A 20941-nucleotide genomic window follows, 5' to 3' on the forward strand; every position below is an offset into this window, starting at 1 on the left:
TTTTTTTGATTCTCGCATATCAAAAATAAATTGCATAGCCAACGTTTTTTGGCCCTTGGAAAATCTTTTGATGCATTCAAAAACCATGTATCGGAGATACCTTAATCCGACAAGAGTCACAAAGATTGGTTCAAGCACAAACAAAAGGGTGTTGATCATTATGGAGAGTACTTCGTGGAATGGAATCATCATCATGGAATAAACAATAAAACCATTTTCGTTAATAAATTACTATATTTTCATAATAAGACTCAAAATATAAATAGCCACCCCAGTCAATATCATCAATAATTATAACCTTAACTTTACAAGAACGCTATACCAGACCACCATGTATATTATAGTAACTCGTTAGGGAGATTACCTGGAAAGTTTTGATGCATCTACTATATGGTCTGGACATTGTTCCATCCGACAAGTATTTGTTTCAATCTCCACAAAGACTTTTATATTTCTTAGTTATTTTCAAAACAGGCTTGTTGAAATCACTTGATTCAGTTTTCAACTCATAAATCTCAAAAGTTATGAATTCCCGTCGAAAAACTTGATAAAAATCAAAATTACTTTTCCTCAAGCCAATATCTAATTGCTTAAAGTTTATTTTGTATCCATTTATTATTTATTTCTATTTTATGAAAACAATACCAAAATTGCTTTCTTGCTTGATGTTATATCATACCATTCTTCAAATTTACCGTTGAAACCATCCACTTGGGATCTTTTAATTAGGATTTTTTAAGAGTCGAACAAGAAAGATGGTTAGATCTCGTGAATATATAGATAAACATATGATTCACGCTTCGCTTAATACCAATGCTACCGTCAAAACTAACGGTTTATAGTAGGGTGCCATTTTTTTGGTCAAATATAATTAGTTTCAAGTATGTTTCAATGTTTTCATGGGGAAACAGTGGTCAACGCTGTTAGGTGCTGCTCACACAAGTTTGGCAATCGAAAAGAGTACAGGGATTACAGAAAAAGCGATAATTGTCCTTACTACTTTTAATACTGAAAAATTAAGATAATTAACTTTGTTAAAACTACAATTCTTCATGAGATAGTTCGCATTGCAAAGCCATATGGCTTGAGAAGTAATAGAGAAAAGACCAAAATATTGACAACTGACGAATCGCCTGCTATTGTAAATTTTAATGGTTAAATCAAGAATCTAACTATTTAGACCAATTGCATGCAAATTTCGAGTATTTCGAATCAGTGATACAGAAAAAGAAAGTGATATCTACCGCTGAACTGATAAGCCGAATCAACAAAGCTGCAGAAGGTTTTGCTTCCGTAGGATGAAGACCTTTGGAAGAAAAAAATATGACATTTAATATAATTGAATTATGTTTCCAATTCTTCTGTGTGACTCCGAGACTTGGAGATTGTTGCAATCTGGTATTTGTAAGCTTTATGTGTTCCAAATACGATATTTAAGGCAAATTGTAGATGTTTATTTCCGAATCGTATTAGAATAGATATTAATTCAGACATGCAGATTACAGGCAGATTAGTTTGGTTGGACATGTCTGTCGAATGAAAGAACAAATTTCTCACAGACCTCTGTGGTGAAATCGATCCTTCGGTTGGTAGATACAACAAACTGCTCCGTTAATAATGCAAAATTCGTTTTAAACTGGAAGCTTTAAATTTTATTTTGCCTTCTTATTTTACTCTACTTAAAAAGACACAAAACCAAACCAGTCTATAAAATTCGATTTGTGTTGGCACTGGTCGACTTTGTTGTCAAATGTCTATAAAAATCTTCAAAACATTACTGATAATAAGTTAATACTGCAACGTTGCAAAGTACTGACATCATAAAGTTTAATAACGTGGCAGTTTTATGGGATAAACTATATATTGATTAAATATTTCATAATCGATCAATAGCAATTATACACTTTTTTATTGATTGCGTAGTTTCTAGTTTTCTTCGAATAAATTTAAAAAACTGATAATTGACGTTATTTACACATTAACAAAATGACACACAATAAAAAACGAAGTTCTAACCACAAAGTCTTCACGTGATATGGTGACAGAACTGACCAATGACTTATAGCTTAATTATTTATTGCAAAGCCCTCAAAATTAATTCCCATTGCTTGTATATAATTTTGCATCTTATAGTATTTGCTGCAATTAATCATTCTTAATTGGCCAACGTGATTTGAATCATTATAGATCAATTAATTTTTAATAACAAAGCCGGGCGTCGCTCACGATGGAAATTTGCATATCTCATTACAATATTATTAACGAAATATATTATTTGCATAGATTTTAAACAAAAACAAGGATCTGATTGCAAAACCTTGTCTTTCTGCGAACCGCCTGTATAAATAACCCGCTGTTTTACGGAATTTCCTAATCACGTTTGTGTTTACAGCAACTCGCAACGGTAAAGAAATAAATATAAGAGACGCCATTAAATTTGGAACTATTCTCGATATGTCACCGGTCGTAAATGAGTCGGAGCAACGGTACATACGGATAAATACCTAAATATTTTAATTTAAACGTAACGACGTCGGTGTCTGCCTCTACTATATCGGCTTCTGGTTCTATGATTATTTCCGTTCCATTCTGGTGTGCTTCTTCCGATAATTCTGCAACAAAAACAAAACAATAAATTAGTTACATATTCCACATTTAATTTCGTGGTAAATAATTAATATGGTAAAAGAAAAAATATATATTTACTGTTAAATTATATTAGATAAATCTAATCTTTAGTTGATTTGCTGAATCCTATGTTGAAGTATTTGTATTTTTAAAAACGTCGGTTCTACATGATTGTCTATAGGCAACTAAAAATACTTCTATGAAGTTTAATACTGGAAATGTTTACATAATTTCATAAATGACAACATAAAAATGATCAAGCGTTTTGGTGCACAATATTAGACAATTTTGACAGTTAAAAGTTGATTTTATTAAATCCACATTGAAATAATTTGATTTTTCCAAATATTTTTAATATTTTGATTAAACTTTATAAAAAATTAATGATACAAGTAATCATGAAAGAAATAAAAGATATTTATATCTGGTATATTGCGTTGTAGATAATTTTAGACGCCCACCTTTGCACGTATTAGGGTGATGCATTCCAAAAAGGAAATATGATTCTGTACCGTTATCAAATAGCTTTCTATCGTTTCTGCTCCCTTGGGGAAAGTTTATTGGGCAGTCGCTCGTCAGTCTTGACAAGTGCTGTATTATTAGGTGTTTGCATGTACTCTGTTCATTTTTTCACTTTTAAAAGGCATTTATTGAGAAAAATTAATACAATATATATTAATCAAAATACTTTTCATCATTTTCTATGACTTCTTCCAATATTTCTAGCAACATGGCGATAACATGTCGAAAAAACGATATAGATTTCTAAACCGTGTGCCAACCAGGACATCTCTACAAGTTATCTAATGATGCTACGTCTGGTGATTACGCTAAGTGTTTAATACGACCTTCAAATTTTTTTCAATTTAACTTGGTAGACATCTAGAGTAACAGTTTGATGTGATTTTAGGAGCTCGTAATAAACTACACTTTGCTAATTTTACCTTATACACAGTAAGATATTGTAATCATAAATACTTCGCTTCTGCATCGATGTATATGATTTTATGGGTGTGACTATTTCGGTGTCAATGTAGAATGACTGTCGTGGACTAAACCATAATTTTTTTCTGATCAAAATTTCATCGCCAATCACAATACACCATTCAAAGCCTTTTTGAATCGTAAGTAATGAAACCACGATATTCAGTCCAATCGTATAGTAACCAATTTCATTGTTATTATTGACTACCTGACACGACAGATGACGTGTTAAGCTATGAGTATTCAATTAGAATTAGAATAAATAGTTTTAAAATTTATTTCAAAACCATAGTGTTTATTGTAATGCGTTTTCTGATACACAACATTGCTAGTTTATTTGACGCGTAAATAAGTAGATTTGATGGATTTCGGACACGGGAACAAGCGACAATCTTATTTTGAATCTATAAAATCATTTCGTTGACATGAACGTTTTTTGCAGACAAAATTTCACTTATTCGCTCATTCCATTAGGAACACCAATTCGATTTGGTCTTTGATTGTTTTTGAGCATAGAGTAAACATAGAGGTTTACCTTAAATAGGCGAAACCGAGGAAAGGTTTTGGTCCATGATCCATTCAATGGCGGCTCTGAGACCACTTTTTTGATTGGTTCGTTTGAATTGGCCTACGAAGGCATTTGATTGATTCATTTCTATAATGCGATTATTTGTTTCAGTTTGTTTACGACGCCATTTTTGTGTGTCTGATATAAAGTACGATCAGCATCCTTGTGTCTTAAATATAATCATTATTATTCGATTTTAATGTATCTTTATTCTCAAAAGTGTTGTGTATCCAGTATATGTGCGGAAATAAAAACCAGACGTAGTTTTCCTTGGCAGAAACACTCCAAGTTAGCAAGATTAAGGATTTGTGTGACTTAGCATTGTTTTTACCTGGTACGTATACAATTGTTTATATAAAGCATTTGTGTTCATATATATTATTATTTACAGCAATACAACAGAAGAAATCATGAAAATATTATCCATACTTTAAACCCAAGATGTGTCCAAATGAGGTGACAAAATTACATGGAAGGTAAATGTGATTACAATATATGAAATATATGTTATATATATGTTATATGTTTTTGTTGCCCTTTAAAAACTTGTTTATTAAGTGCCATCAATTAAAAACTTAATTATTTTGAAGGGGTTCATTTACTTGAAACAAATGTATATCGGTTGAGATACTTATAACTAGCGTTGGGAACTATCGATTTAAAACAGTCGAAACAGTCAATCAGTCGAACCAAAAATAGCGACTGAAACAGTCGATTGTAAAAAGTAGTCAATTATTAAACAGTCGATAGTCGATTTCAGTCGATAGTTCCCAACACTACTTATATTTAATATTTTGACATAAGGCTCTTAAACCGAGATAGGTGGGATTATTTTATTTGCTTTTTCAACAAGGATGTTAAAAAAATACATTAACAAAATTAAATAACAGAATTTTTTAGACCAACAAGATGAGCCTGATTTTCTAGACCAGATAGTATCTAATAATTGTTTTATTATATTGTTAGTAAATCCTTAAGCTGTCTCTAACCCCTCGAATTTCGCAATAATAAGAGCACAGCAGTAATTTTGATATATATCATACATTTTAATTTTTTGTTGCTGTTTTCTTTTTCTGTTTAAAATACTACATTTTGGCATGTTTACTCTATTCTGACTGACTCTCATATATCATATGAAATTAACCGTTTTAATTATCCATTCAACAATTTTAATAATAACATTGCGAAAATAATTATAACCCGCCTCAGTACATTTTTGTGTTACTTTGCTTTCAGTATGAAGGGACAAAAAGAGAGAAACTTTAATAGAATTATATTTTAATAAATTATTTTGAGAAATTACATTTAGGCTTTATTTCAAATTTAATTGGTCAGTAAAATATGACGTCAGAGATTAGTCACGTGATATGTATGAAATCCTCAACCAACGAAATGCCTTCCTGTATACCCAATAAAATATTTTCTTTACAGGTGCCTGTAATGGTAATTTAAACTAATGAAATGCAGCGAAATTACGTTCACAGCGCCTTCCTGCTAAGACCACGCAAAATAATTCTGAAATTATATGTATTAAGTTAACACTCTATATATTACGTTATGGTAATGAATGTCGAAAATGCTAGATAACTTAATGAAAAAATGATATTTATGTCGATAAATGTCAAAACTATTGAATTTAACTAAGTTACATTGTTTAACGTTTATTTAAATTGGTATTTCACTTTTTCGCCGATAGTTATGAAAATACATGCGAGCACCTAATGAGAAACTATTTTATAGAAGCATATCAACGAAAATAGTATTTTATATTTTTAGCCAACAAATCTGAAGAGGCTGCGGACCTTGTTGCCGCTTCGAATGGTCATACATCTAAGGCCTGTAATTTGTCGAGTTTCTGATGCAACATCCCGAAGTACTGTCGTGCCGGTTCCACTCTTTCGCCGTCGCTCGATTTCTAGCAATCCGCAGTCGCTACCTTCAAAGAAAACGCCATTTTCACGAGCAGTTACATCAGCCCAGCTAAATTGCTCATACACCTCGATTATAATTGACTTAAAGAATGCAAATGTTATCGATTAAGTCGTAATATATAATTTTATAATTTTTACAATTACGTTAATTTAATACTTATTATGTTTAATTGGATATAATGTAGGCATTTTTACAAGAGTAAGGCATTTCTAGAGATATATCGTCAATATTTAAATACAGTATGCAACATTTTGTATATTAATCCGACAATATATTTTTGTTTTTATAAAGCATAACCTTCTTGTTAGTAAATGTAGTGTTTATCGTTAAACTGAGACGAATTTAAGTGACGTACTTTAATATAATTTACATAAATAGTGTTGAAATGGTAAAAATAACCTTACAAGAGACAAACGTCTACGAAAAAACACTGATGTCTCGTTGCTGAAACAATTAAAATGATAACAATTATGAAATACACATTGGAACAAAACCACACCGAATAGTCCAACTGCGCAATAACAAAATCACGAATTATGCAAATGAAAACATAGAGATTAGAAGAACGTAGTATCGAGCTTATCTGCCGACTGCCGTAACACGTTTTGACCGTGGAAGATACGCATTAATCCATTTTTTAACGCAGTTCTACGCTATTTTCACTTTTGACCTGATACGATTGGGTCAAGGTCATTACTTTTATTCAATTATATTACTCTAAATTTATACATATTTGCATTACGGTAAAGTATTAAAAGAACAGTGGACAGTTAATAACAGGAACAGTTATAAATGGAGAAAATTTCAAATATTAGGTGCTTCCTGGTATTTTGATGAGTATCATCTACGAAATGAAAATACGAAACAATGACGTAAACAACTATTAAAGAACCCAGATTAGCTGTTAAATTCGACGGCTTTGACTATTCTCTATATATAATAGCCATTTAGTTTAGTTTTTCATCTAGTAATATTGAGATATGCAGTAATACACATAAGCAAATCGTTCAAAATTGAATTTTCCACATTCATTCAATTGTTTGATTTGAATAAATCTATTTACTCATTAAACCCATTGGAAGTTTTATTGCGATGCTGCTCGTTCATATACCAGTTGTCCGTTTAGGTTCCAATAATTTAAAAACGGTGACATCAGTGGCAAAAAAGTTCGAAAACAACGAATTGCAAGACTTATTGAATAAAAAGTTAGGTCACACTCTGAAATAAATTTCAGACAGCTTAGCAGTATATGAATTAATTATTTTTGAAAGTTTTGCATGAGATGGGAAAGTTACAGAATTAAAAAATGGCTACCATACTTGGCGACTTTAGAGTTTTCTGTGGCTTACTGTAGGTAGCGATGAATGGTAGATATACCTAGCACAACAATACCTAGCGCAAATAACCATCGGTTTGACCAGGAGCGCTATATACATCGTCATCGAGTCGGAATATTTATGACAATAAATATTCCGTGCATCTAGTGATAAGTTGTCATCTCGTATCCACCGATAAGCTGTCACAAGCTGCTAAAACCGAAAGAAATCACCCGTTAAAACCGTTACTGTAGATGTCTACATATGTTAATTAAATAAACTGAACGACGTATTATTTCAAAAAATATCAGCAAAGACCAGATTGGGAAGCTCTGACTCATCCAGCTTACTCATCAGATATACCGCTTTCTAGGTTTCACATGATCAGATCGATGCAGAACGACTTGGCTAAAACGTTGTTGCTTTGACATGGTGTCGCCACTTTAAGAAAAAAAAAACGGGACATACGTTTTTTTCTCGATAAATACTTTTTTGAAGTGAAAAGGATTCGTGGGAATATCTAATAATATCCATTTGTATAATCGGCTTTGGCTAGATTCACTTTCAGATCAATAAAAGTGGGTAGAGTAATTAATGTACGGATAATATCAAATATTGCTTTAAAATTATGTGCATTCGCAAAAACTATTAAAACATTGCTACATAAAAGCTTAAAGATAAATAATAGAATTGTAAATCTTAGCCCGACAGCTTCGAAATATAAATTACAGCTTTCTTTTGTTAATTTTTTGATCTGCCTTCTTTTTGTCAGCTATTGTTTATATGGATATCTGGTCTTACCCACTCCCATTTTATTCCTTGTCGGATTTTACACTCAGTCATACTTCCAAGGTTCCAACTAGATTTTTCTTGTTTTAATTGAGATTATAACTAATTTTCAAAAACCACTATATAATATTTTAATATATTTTCTATTATTTCATCAAATATTATTTATTATACATTTACATATTATTCTTATATTATTTCTGTAGAAACTCAAGATTTTCAGTGAACCAAAGAAAACGCTCTTTTCTATTTTTAGACTTAAAATTCGCGTCTAATATGACGTCAGTATAGAGTAGGTAAACAATGAAATTGAGCTCGAAAACACCAAAAATAATTTATATTGCGCATTAATTCTGATTTCTGCGTATAAGCGGTGTGTGATCTTGTGCAAATGCAGATAATTTAAAACGAAATGTTTATACACAGCAAAATGACGTTTACATCCGCAGATTGTTGAAAAAATATCGATATATATATCTATAAAATCGATAAGAAAAATGTACATTTTTTCCAAATATAGAAAAGATGACCAAAACTACATTTTTGCAAGAAACGTATTTAATAGCCAGCTTGATTGACGAAGTGGTCATGACGACAGAACTGTCCTACTGTTGCGATAGTCACGGGTTCGAATCCTGGTGGAACATGGGTCGTAAATTTATATTTGTTATTGTCCAAAAGACGGAAGTGTAAATTCTGACAAGGAAAATAATCTCATTTATAACCAGGCTGGGTAAGACAAGGATCCTCAAGTTGGTCACTCGCCAGTCGATAGGCTTAATGGGGAAGACAGTGGTTCGGACCGAACGTTAAGCAGTAGAACTAATCGAGATAAACCCTAGTCGGTGAAAAGGAGACTCTAAAATGTAACCAAAAACGTATTTAATGATTCACTAATATTTTCTGATCCAAGGGCATTTGATTTTTGGTCACCAGAGTAGTAAATTTATAACATATATCATTATAGATATTCTAAGAGCATAACAATGCAATTGATAAGTCTACTGTAGTAAAACACACTTTTTTGCAAAATTAGTTTTTTTAATTCCACATAATTCCCTTCAAGGGTGATACACTGATTATAACGACCCTCAAACTTTTCAATATCATTTTTGTAGTACGATTTGCTTCAAAATAAGCCTCAGTTTCGGCGATCACCTCTTCATTCGACGAAAATTTCTTCCCAGCGAGCATACTTTTGAGATCTGAGAACAGGAAATAGTCGGCAGAAGTCAGATCTGGTGAATACGGCGGATGAGGAAGAAATTCGAAGCCCAATTCATGGATTTTTGCCATCGTTTTGTGACACGGTGCATTGTCTTGGTGAAGCAGTACTTTCTTTTTCTTCAGTTTCATTCGTTTTTCGGCCGTTTTCGGATATTTCATCCTTCAAACGGTCCAATAACGCTATGTAATAGTCGCAATTGATGGTCCTTCCTTTCTCAACGTAGTCAATGAAAATTATTCCATGCGCATCCCAGAATACAGACGCTATAACCTTGCCTGCTGACTGTTGCGTTTTCGAAGTGAAATGATGGAGCCATGTTTCAAAAACGACTCGGGTTTATTACGCTTGATCATCTTCAAATACTGCTCCGAATCATCAACTCGTCGTTGTTTTTGGTCACATGTGAGCTCGCGCGGCACCCACTTTGCACAGAGCTTTTTCATACCCAAATATTCGGGAATGATATGATGTACACGTTCAGTTGATATCCTTAGAGTGTCTGCTATTTCATTCAATTTCAATTTACGGTAATTCAAAATCATTTACTGGATTTTTTAAATGTTTTAGTCCATAACAACATCCTTTGGGCGTCCACTGCGTTTACCGTCTTCGGTGCTCATTTCACCACGTCTAAACTTAGCATATCAATCCCTGATGGTTGATTTTCCTAGGACAGTGTCCGGAAACTCGGCATCAAGCCAAATTTTTGCTTCAACTGTATTTTTTTTCCTTCAAAAAGCAATATTTTATGAATACGCGAAACTCCTTTTTATCCATTTTTTTTCGCAATAACAGAAGTTGCTTCACACAAAATGCTATAATTCACAAACTAATGATCCGACAGCTGACAAATTTATACACAAATCTTTTGAGGGTTAGGGCTAACTAAAAAACATATTTAATTCTAATAGCGCCATCTATGTGTCAGGCCGTGGACTTTTCAATTGACCTGTTACATCACTTAAAAATTACGTAATTATGTTCAACTTATCATGGCGAATTTCTGCAGAATAAATTACTAATCTGAACCTAAATATGAAAATAAATGCATTTTATAAATCCATTAATCCGATTTCATTAGATAAACACAATATTTTTGAGTTTGTAAATACTGTCATTATCCCAAATGTAATATTATATTAAAATTTCTTAATATTTGTGCTATTATGTTAATTCATGTATTATATTAAGGTATTATGTATTATGTATATTTATGTTATTCATGCTATTTATGTTAATATTTTCTCCATATATTCTCGGTACTCGGTATATTCTCGTGATCTTTTTTACATCTATAATATGTGTCTACTTAACATCCTGAATTTTATATACACTAAACCACTCTAAAGGTATTAATTTAAATGTGTTGTTTGGCTGGCATAACATTTTACATACAAAATCCCTGTAGTTAGTCGTGGCGCAAGCCTATATTTTACATAAATTAATTTAAATTGAAATCCGTTCTTTTTTTGCAATCGTTTTATTTTTAATTACGGAATAATAAACATATCACTGTTTTCTAGGTAAGTTGAATGCACTGTAGCTTAAAATAACACGTCGGAGATTTTTGACGTTGGCCAAACCTACCACTTGAATTATTTATTCATTTTTGTGTGTTTTCTTTATTCTGCAGAGATCTGGTGACATATATAGGTAGTACACATAAACTTCTTCCAAGCATCACCGTTTGAATTAAAATTGGCTTACATCAAGTAACAAAAAAAATGTATTTGATTGAAATGTTTATATATAAAAATTCAGCTTCACTACGTCCATGAGGGCAAACTCGAAAATTAGTAGATGGACTGGCATTGTAATTTAAACAGAAGAATGTTTTTATATACTTTTGTTTCAACGGAAACGGAAAATTCTACGTCGGTTTATGATTTGTCATAGTTAGCCATAGTAATTATTATCATGTAAGAACGTTTATTGAATAATGTTTCTTCTTGGTAATCTACAGGGCCATAACATAACAAATATGGTCGTGATTAGCTAGTACCAATAATATATATCGATTGGGTATTTCTCGTTCTTAGGTTAATCATTGATTCTTCCAATAAGATATAATTAAAATGTCAACGGAATAAATATTTACAATTGTATAGATTGACTTGAAAGTGATGGAGGTTTAGTATACAGTTAGTTCATAAGTTACTTAGATAGAAATCATAAAATTTTACGAACTGTTATATATTGAAAGCTTAGAGCTGAACTTACACTACTGTGAATAATATACAGTCAATCTATTATTTACAGATTTATAATATCAGGCGTATAAATTAATTTTAAATCATTTCTAACAGATGGTGTTACTGTGTATTAAGCGTATCGTATACACTTGTAACCAACGTTATCTTGAAGTCTCGTTTACAGCTTCATTTTTCAATATGTCATTTTGCCGAAGTGTGAACAATAAAATCTTGCAGTGCGTTGAAAATTTTTGAATTTGCACCGAGTAAATTGCATTTGTGGGAAGTTTTACATTTTACTTCAATTTGAAGAAAAAGGTGACTGAAGGTCATCAAGTCAAGGCTGTGTAAAGCTTATACCGACCATGCTCCATCGATTTCAATATGTGAATACTGATTTAGTCATTTTAAAAATGATAATTTTAACACCGAAGGCAAAGAGCATTCTGGACAGCTAAAAAAGACAAGGATTTAAAGGTTATACTCGACGAAACATCCATGGGGACGACCGAAATACGAGTAAAGATACAACAATGTTATTCTTCAGCCTGACAACGCTCGACCACATTTTGTAAAATCATTGAAAACGTACTTCGAAAAATTAAAATAGGAAGTGCTACACACCCGAAGTATTTTCCAGGCTATGCTCCTTCTGATTACTACTTGTTTCGACATATAAATCATGACCTGTCTGTGCAGCGCTTCACTTTATATGAAGATACTTAAAGATGGATCGATTCATGGATAGCCTCATAAGATACATCGTTCTTAGGAGATGGATTTCGTAAATTACCTGAAAGATGGGGGAAAGTAGCGGCTATCTTAATATAGACTGTACCGGCTTTTTTAATAAAGCTTCAACATTACTACATTAACATTATTCAGTATAACTAAATTACTCTGATCAATAAATAATAAAGCGTAAAACCCGTATTTCTCCACAAAGAATACTGTTTAGTTACGCGGCCTGGAGTTGAAGCTATTCATCTAGGGGCAGTCATTAGGGGCAGATAAGAATTAGTTTTATCATCACGGTAAGACGATTTCTAATTCGTCAGTTCCTCGCGATTTTTTCATTAAAAAAAATCTCATATAATTCTTCGTCCAATATCATTCTTTAAATTCAGAAAACCATTTTGATGAGATAGTGTTAGATCGATCAAAATTAGAGAACCATTTCAGAAATTTAATATAACAATTATCTAAAGACTGACAAAAACATTGACATAAATATAAGGGACGAAATCAATCTGAAAATCTTGAGAACGTTTGTTTGAGAAAGAATGTTTTAATGAAATAAAAGAAAAAATTCAGATGACTGGCTTGCCGATATTTAACCGATGTATTATACAAAATACAAAAGCAAACCTTATAAAATGTAGTCGGTTATAGAAGGCATATTTGTAAAAGCAGAAAAAACATATAAAAATCGATTCAAATAAAAACGGTGATACCAATTAGTTCAACAACGCGGCATCATTCATTTATCGGTTATTAGACTTTTGGATATGGCTATCGTTAAATTAAGTACTACTATTTTTTATAATATTTACTATATTTATACACACTTTTTCACATAACAAGAAACTTCAAGAATGTTTAAAGATAATGGGCGTGTTGCAGTAAGATTAGAAGTACCGTTGGGAACTTTCGACTGAAGTTGAATATCGACTGTTTAGTAATTGACTACTTTTTACTATCAACTGTTTCAGTAACTATTTTTGGTTCGACTGATTTTACTACTTTTTGCTAGTGACTTTTCAGTCGCTATTTCCGGTCCGACTGATTTTATTACTATTTACTATTGACTGTTTCAGTCGTATACTTTTAGTTACTATTTTTAGTTCTACTAGTTCCATTTGACTCATTTTTAACATTCTGTCTCTGTCGTCTTAGCCGAGACCTTGAGAAAAATTTGCTAAATTTACGCTTACATAGATTTATATGTAATATAAATAATTTTTTATGATTTTTTTGGTAGTTTGCTTGTATATAATATATTAAGATAGCAGCATTTTGAAACGATATTTTTCAATATTAATAGTGTAATACAGTAAAAAGATTAAAATTGTGAATGAAAAATAGTAAAGTTTAACTGTCTTTATGGAAATATTAGGTCATTTTTTTTGATTGACTTTTTCGTTTTGATTTAAACTGTGTCGATTTTTATTTAAATCTTTTGATTGTCAAAACTTTTTTCCTAAAATCTTAAAAGCTGAATTTACATTACGATAAAAAGCTATATTCATTATTTATACTAAATACTTCTAATAAATAAATTTTCCAATAGGAAGAATAGGTTTTCTTTAATATTCAACAATTTATTTTCTTGGCTATTAAAAAATACAAGAAAATAATGTTTGTCGGGAAACTTTTTGGTTAAGATTTATTTTATCAGAGGGTAAGACAGAGACATCTTTTTTACAATCTATTTGTATTATTTTATAACTTTTCAGTACAATGATGCATTCCGCGAACTCCCAAAAATATAAATACAGTACTGCAACTCGAAATTCAGGACACAAATACTGACGAAGAATATATTACATCTGAAGACATTTTAATAAAAAAAAACTAGCTAGAATGAAAGCAATAATTAAACCAGGTACTACAACAACTTTACAAATTAAGCAGTATTTGGAAATGCCACTAATTGGGCGCTTAGAAAACCCATTAGATTTTTGGCAAGCTTATAAAATGATATTATTTGAATTATATCAGTTACATTTAAAATATTCTGCTATATCCGCAACATCTATTCCCGAGTTCTTTCAAAATCTGGCCAAATTTTTAACAATCGAAGAAATGGTATCACGGGAGAAAAGCTGAACATGATTATATTTTTGAATAGCGATTAAAATATATTTCCATTCAACAATAAATTAAACATTTATTTTATTTAAAAAGGCTCTGTAGGTAGTTATTATTGTAACTGTGACTGTTTTGTCTGTAGGTAGTACTCTGTAAAGGTAGTTATTGTTCGATGATTTTCAATTGTAATGGATTAGTGTTTTTTTCTATGATTAGGTATATGTTTAATTTTTATTTAATATTTATGGTTATAGTTTTTAGATTTTGTGTAAGTTCTATTGTATTATCTATATTTATTATAGTATGTTATTTAAAATTAGCAATTAACAGATTATTAAAATACTATAAAATATTTGTGGGGTTATTATTCCATTCATTTTTACAGATCCACAGAACATTCAAATATAAAAGTAATTATATTTCCTTTAAAATGAAACTATTCATTCATTTCATGGTAATATTATTGAGTAATTATTTAATTTCTTTTCTTTTTTAAAGTTAGTACGAGAAGGTACACGTACATCTCCGTCTCGGAAAAAAAAGCGCATTTAAAATAAACTTCTCCAAGCAATTATCTCCGTCCTTTCCTCTCTCACAATTTATACAGGAAATAATTCGTACATCATTTGTCTGACATCACGATTGGAATAACAGTCGAACCGTGCATTATATGTATAGCAATAACTATTTTCAGTCGCTGGTCAAAAAACTATCGACTATTTCGACCTTTTTGCGACTATCGACTGTCTGGTCTATTTTCAGTCGATAGTTCCCAACACTAATTAGAAGCATGCCGTGTAGTTGTATATTAGTGGAACATAAATTCAATAATGCATAAACCTTTAGCCATACCACTCTCCAACATAACAATGCAATTTCTCAATAATTAGCACAAATAAGTCACTTTCTGAATATTGAAAGCGTTACTCGTACAATCCGTATTTGACATTTATTTTTACTACTACAATATTTTTTTTAATATTTCACGAAATTGCTGCTGCGGTCAAATTCTAGACCCATTGATTTTGAGATATAATTAATTCATCTATCTATTTTTAGATAGAAAAAAATGATTAATTAACTTATATCTAAACCATAATCAAAAAGCTAGACTTTCTAAGTACTTCTCCCTTCTTGAAACTAACTGACTAATATATGTTTTATTGGGTTCTTCAATTCAGAGCATTTTCTTTTGTTTATTATTCAGCTACTTATATCAACACACAATGGAAAATTACAATAATACAATGATTAAAATTTAGGATCAAAATAAGTATTCGTTAAGACCTCAATAGCAATGTTAACGAGCATAATTGTCTTATACAAAACTATGCCAATTACAAGAGATACTCCATAAAAGTTGTTATTTGATACGGGTTTTAGACTGGCAGTGTCATGACTGCTCAAATTGCTCAAATTTGACCGGATCTAAGAGGCCGAGTGATTGAGAAAGAGTGGCGGATATTTGAACAATATTATTTTCCATATATTTCATGGAAACCAAAAAGTCTTTCGCATCCTGTTTCTTTCCATTTCAACATCGATCCGCCCTTATTGAATAACTTTATATTTGTGTTAATAGCGTTACAAATTTATTTAATCTTAAACTCGGGTTTATACAGGCTGCCTCTTCTTGTCAGAATTAATATTTTTAAACATAACTAAGATATTATAAAAATTACATTAACATTATCAAAAGGCTATTAAAAAGAATAACTATTTTATCTATATTAGTCTGTCTGCACTAAACGAAACAAAATGTTTAATTTGTCATCAGTTATCACTACAGAAATGTTCGTAGAATTATGATGTTATGACGAATACAATCTACCGAACTAGAGTTTTTAAGTGCAGCATAATAAACCAGAAAAACTCGAATTAAACTGTATGTTTATATATTATTTATATTCGTTGCCTGTCTGTTATCTTTCTGATGTCTTTTGAAGTTTAATAAATCCCAAAACTACATGCATCTGATACATATAATGATAAGAAGTAACATAATTTATTTTCCAATATTACAGTGCCTCAAAAATATAGAGATGTAAAAAATAGGCAGTAAGATGATAATGCGGTAACGGCATATAGGATGCTTTTTAGGTGATAAAGTATAATACATGGCATATATATTCAATAAGGTTATAATTGGTATAACATTCATATGGTGGAAGTCATCTACTAGGTACCAACTTACATAATAGTTATTCAAAATTATGGTGAGACTTAGCCGATAACAAAATTCAGAGATTTGTTAAAAGTAATAATTGTAATCTGACGGACGAACAATAGAAAGCATAGGTTTATGAAGGCTCAGGTCAGATGCTAGGTGAACCTAAAGAATCGTTTTGAGTTTGGCCGCACAAAAATGTCGTAACGTTTACAATGATTTTAATGTTAGAAATATTTAGAGCATTCCAATTTCTTTCGAACAAACAGCTACATTATCGAAAACTAATTATCATCGTATTATAATTAATAATGAAAAATAAATACAGTAAATGTGGATCGATTCTTATCTATAATAAGATGATAGCGTAAAAAAGTGATGTGGACTGAAATATTAACAGAAAAATGAAATGGATGCTAATCAGATAGGCAATATAGTCAAGCTCATCTATTTGCATCTTTTTATAAAAAAATAATTATAAATAAACATATCTATACATATTATTTACTAGCATTATTTTGGGAGAATTATTAGATTATGCAATTTAATATTGTTCTTTGTTAACCGAAGTTATACTATGATATTGCAGATTTAAAAAATAATAATATAAATCTTTACATATACAATACAAAGTATGTTTATTTAAATAACATGTTTTATTCGACTTAAATACTCGTATAAATGAAATATACCTAAAAATCTTATCTAAAATTACCAAACATTACTTCCAGTACTGTTACCCAACATGTCCTTGATAAATTACATTCACTTTTTAATCTATCTGATGTTCGCTGATGATAGCAATACAGACAGTGGGGCTTATAGCATTCTGTGCTTCTAACTTTATGATGTAGTCCACATTGCAGAACCTTATGACTAAAGAAAGTATTGACATAGATGGATACTCGTGGATCTCCTGTTTCTGAAGTATTTGGGCCAGTAATATAGGAAAACAAAGTGTAGACGTTGTAGAAGCTTTTTATTGTTCGTAAAATGGGACATGTGGAAGAGAAGAAATCGTGTTATAGGGATGTTCGTCTGGTCGGTTTGTCGAAATGTGTGACTGTCGATGCGATTGTTTGTCCGAACACTCACTAATATTTGTGGAAGGAATTTGCACAAGTACTAAAAACACTGATTGAACAAATACTTGTTTATTTCATTATTGAATGATACATGTGGTCGATGGGAGAATTGACAGGATATTAGGTTAGATAGAGGATGTACGGTAGCGATGTGGAAGTGGTACTGTTACAAGGTGGTAGAGAAAATAAAAGAGAGCGGTATGTCGTCGTGGTGGTCTTTTATAGCCCGGAACCGCATGGTACCAATCCACCGGCGTTGCCAACCTTTGAACTTGCTGTAGGTGAATGCGTGGTGGTTTAAAGGATGGTAGTAGTCGCTACAGTGTCTTTCGAAAGGTTATCTTGGCGATCCTTCTCTATGGCTCTTGGCAACCTATATTTCACTTGGAGTATTAATAGCTCAGGTAATACAGTGCCTGTCAAATTAGCTAGTTTATTCAATATATTTAATACTAGCTGATGATCCGATATAGGCTGTCCTGTCTGAGCTATGCATTTTAACTGCAATAAATATATTTTTTTAATACTTCAGTGTTTATTGTAATGTTTTTTGTTTTCTGGCACGGAAATAAAAAAGTTGGTTGTTGACGGAAATCCTTTGAAAAAAGAAATTCACAATTAAGTATTAATTTTAATTGAGGACATGTGCTTGATGCTTACCAACAAAGGGTTAAACAGTTAGGAATAACCAGGCCCAATGCACAGAGCATTTATCAAAAGTTGAGTGTTCTGGCAGAATTATTTTCTTAGATACTCCTGGTGTTACCAGAAAAACGTTTTTAAAATCAACGATTTTAGCAACGATGGAATTGCACTGGCACTTACTTTATGAGGTATTGCAACTACGTTGTTGGAAGTACAACCTCTCGAGGAATTCTACGATTGATGATCGCAAATTGATAGCCACAAAAGGTTTTTTGGAGACAAACTATAGAGACTATAGAGACAAACGTAGACGTAGACTTTTAATGCCTATAATTCTAATACTATAGGTGTTTAGAATAAGTTAACGGTTGTGCTAGGAGATTAGTAATAGTAATAGTCATGGGCTCCAATTTTAAACTTAAGTTCCTTCAATATGTGTACACAACGTTAATAAAATAGTTGACTATTTTTGAAAAACTATTTTATGACAATTCTACATATTTACTTTACCCGGAATAAAAGTTATATCTGCAAAAGAAATTGATTTGAAAGAAAAACTGAAAGACAACTAAACAGAAAAGAATCGGCTTCTAACTGATCTCACTGAACTGATGTTCACTACTAAACGACCTTATATTCTCAATCAAAATATTGATTAATCCAAACCTTCAACAATATCATATATCTGTATTCTTGTACATCAAATATAATGTGCTATATTTCACCAGGTGAAGAATAGGTGACCCATATTTGATCCAACAATGTTTTTTCTATCTGTTATTTGTGTTATAAGTTTTTATAACCTGGTTGTCACTGAAATCAGGTAAAGTAAAAGAAACTAAACAGAGATCTACTTTAATAATTTATGAGAGGACATAATATTTTAAAGCATGTCCAACCACATATTTTGTAAAGAACTTGAGGAAGCATTGTAGTTGAAACATGCTTCTAATTTAAAAAAAGTACTAATTACATCTTACATTAGATATGCTTAGTACAATCTTAATTGACAAATTAATATATTACTACTGTTCTGTTGTACTTGCATTAATACACTAGCAAGACGAGTACGGGTGTCACATCAGTACGTATTTCCCAAATTAAAATAAAACTAACCTATTTAAAGTAAGGTAAAAAATACCCTTATACACTAAACAAGTTCGTCTCAATCTTTTTTTCTGCATATTATTAAAATGAAGTTCAAAATCACAGTCGGTGTATAAAAGAAAATCTGATACCACTAATCAATCAATAATTACATTTTTTGGCCGATATGTGCCGACCGATACAGCTGTTTTTAACGACTTTTGTCAAATTGTCATTCTCAAACTTAGATATTGTTCAAGAACTGTCAAATTGTACGTAAACGGCGCTAAAGAAATTAAATTATTATGGTTCCTTTCAAAAAATCCAAATTGTATAGTTTTTTCCTCTTTTTTTGGTAAATACATTCGACTGCTTGTTGGGTAACTATATGATAGATGAATTAATATTTCTATTAACTGAAAATGCATGTTGCCAAATTTATTTATACGTTTTTTTTTGGTTTCGCTACGACACAGAACCGAAATCCGTTCTGTGGGTAGTCACGGAAGTGACAAAAAAACAAATTTCGCTCAATGGTGAAGGCCGTCGTTCGGTCCGTGCAGGTTGCGCCAGCCGAATCGTAGTTTCGAGGAGAGCACAGTCCATTGGTACCGACGGTACCGAAACAAAAGAGGCTGAGAACGCTCATGAATTATTCAGGAGGCGTTTTGCGTTCTTAATATTTCCCATTGTCATTGGCCATAAATAATGTACGGCTTATTTTGATCAGCAATCCTCTATTAAAATCATCATTATTACTATTTAAATTAAATTATTAGCGTGTTTATTGACGGCCTTTCGCAAGGTTAAATAAAAAGGTGTTTTTTTCTGCATCTATCGTTTTCGGATTAGCCAATGTTTATTGCTGTTTTTTTTTCAGAATTTATTTTTATAAAAATATTAAATAGACACCGTATATTAAGTAGACACCGTAACCAGCATCCGAATCACTAGAGGGCCCGGAGGTAAAAGGAAGGATAACATATTTCACATTGTAATATTGTGATAAGCTATATGTGCTTTTTTTGTATGCAATTTTAAGGAAATTTATTCTTAATGACATTATTTTTGGAGAATTTAAGGTTCAAATAAAATCTTCCGAAGGATTCTGATCCAGCGCAGAAAGGGATTTTAAAAGTAAATAATGACAAACTCTAGGTAATTACTTCTAACATCTACATATTCTTTGTATTTCAGACCGACTACATTCTATATGTATATTCACAGATCATTTCCCTTAAAAAGTCGAGAGGAAATATATGGCTACCAGTTAAATATTGGAATTAGTAGTTTAGTCAGAATTACTACATTATTAGAAGTACAAGTATTATATTTTTTGTGGTGAAGTAAACTGAAAGAAATCTGTGTCTTCAAGTTCATGCTGATAAGAACCAGATAAAACACCAACAAGATCAAGAACTACCACATGTACAGGTAATATTGTAAACAAGAATTTTTATATATTTTTTATGATTCTGCTATTATGTTATATTATCTAAATATTATTTAA

General features: G+C 31.3%; 1 protein-coding gene and 1 long non-coding RNA gene across 2 annotated transcripts in view; one reads left to right on the top strand and one right to left on the bottom strand.

The window, feature by feature from the left end:
- Window positions 1–20941, bottom strand: part of LOC143196992 (low density lipoprotein receptor adapter protein 1) — a 40922-nt gene that overhangs the window by 10981 nt on the left and 9000 nt on the right. The window contains exon 2 of the mRNA XM_076405010.1: window positions 2505–2612. Coding sequence (XP_076261125.1) covers window positions 2505–2612 — 108 coding nt within the window. The remainder of the gene's footprint in view (window positions 1–2504; window positions 2613–20941) is intronic.
- On the top strand, window positions 4384–6094 carry LOC143197004 (uncharacterized). The gene is made up of 3 exons (XR_013005902.1): window positions 4384–4514; window positions 4572–4656; window positions 5957–6094. It is a non-coding gene; the product is annotated as an uncharacterized LOC143197004 (long non-coding RNA).

This window comes from Rhynchophorus ferrugineus, unplaced genomic scaffold (assembly GCF_030347505.1).
Source record: "Rhynchophorus ferrugineus isolate W39M unplaced genomic scaffold, kcgeb_rfMv2 rfM1, whole genome shotgun sequence".
NCBI classification, from domain to species: Eukaryota; Metazoa; Arthropoda; class Insecta; order Coleoptera; family Curculionidae; genus Rhynchophorus; species Rhynchophorus ferrugineus.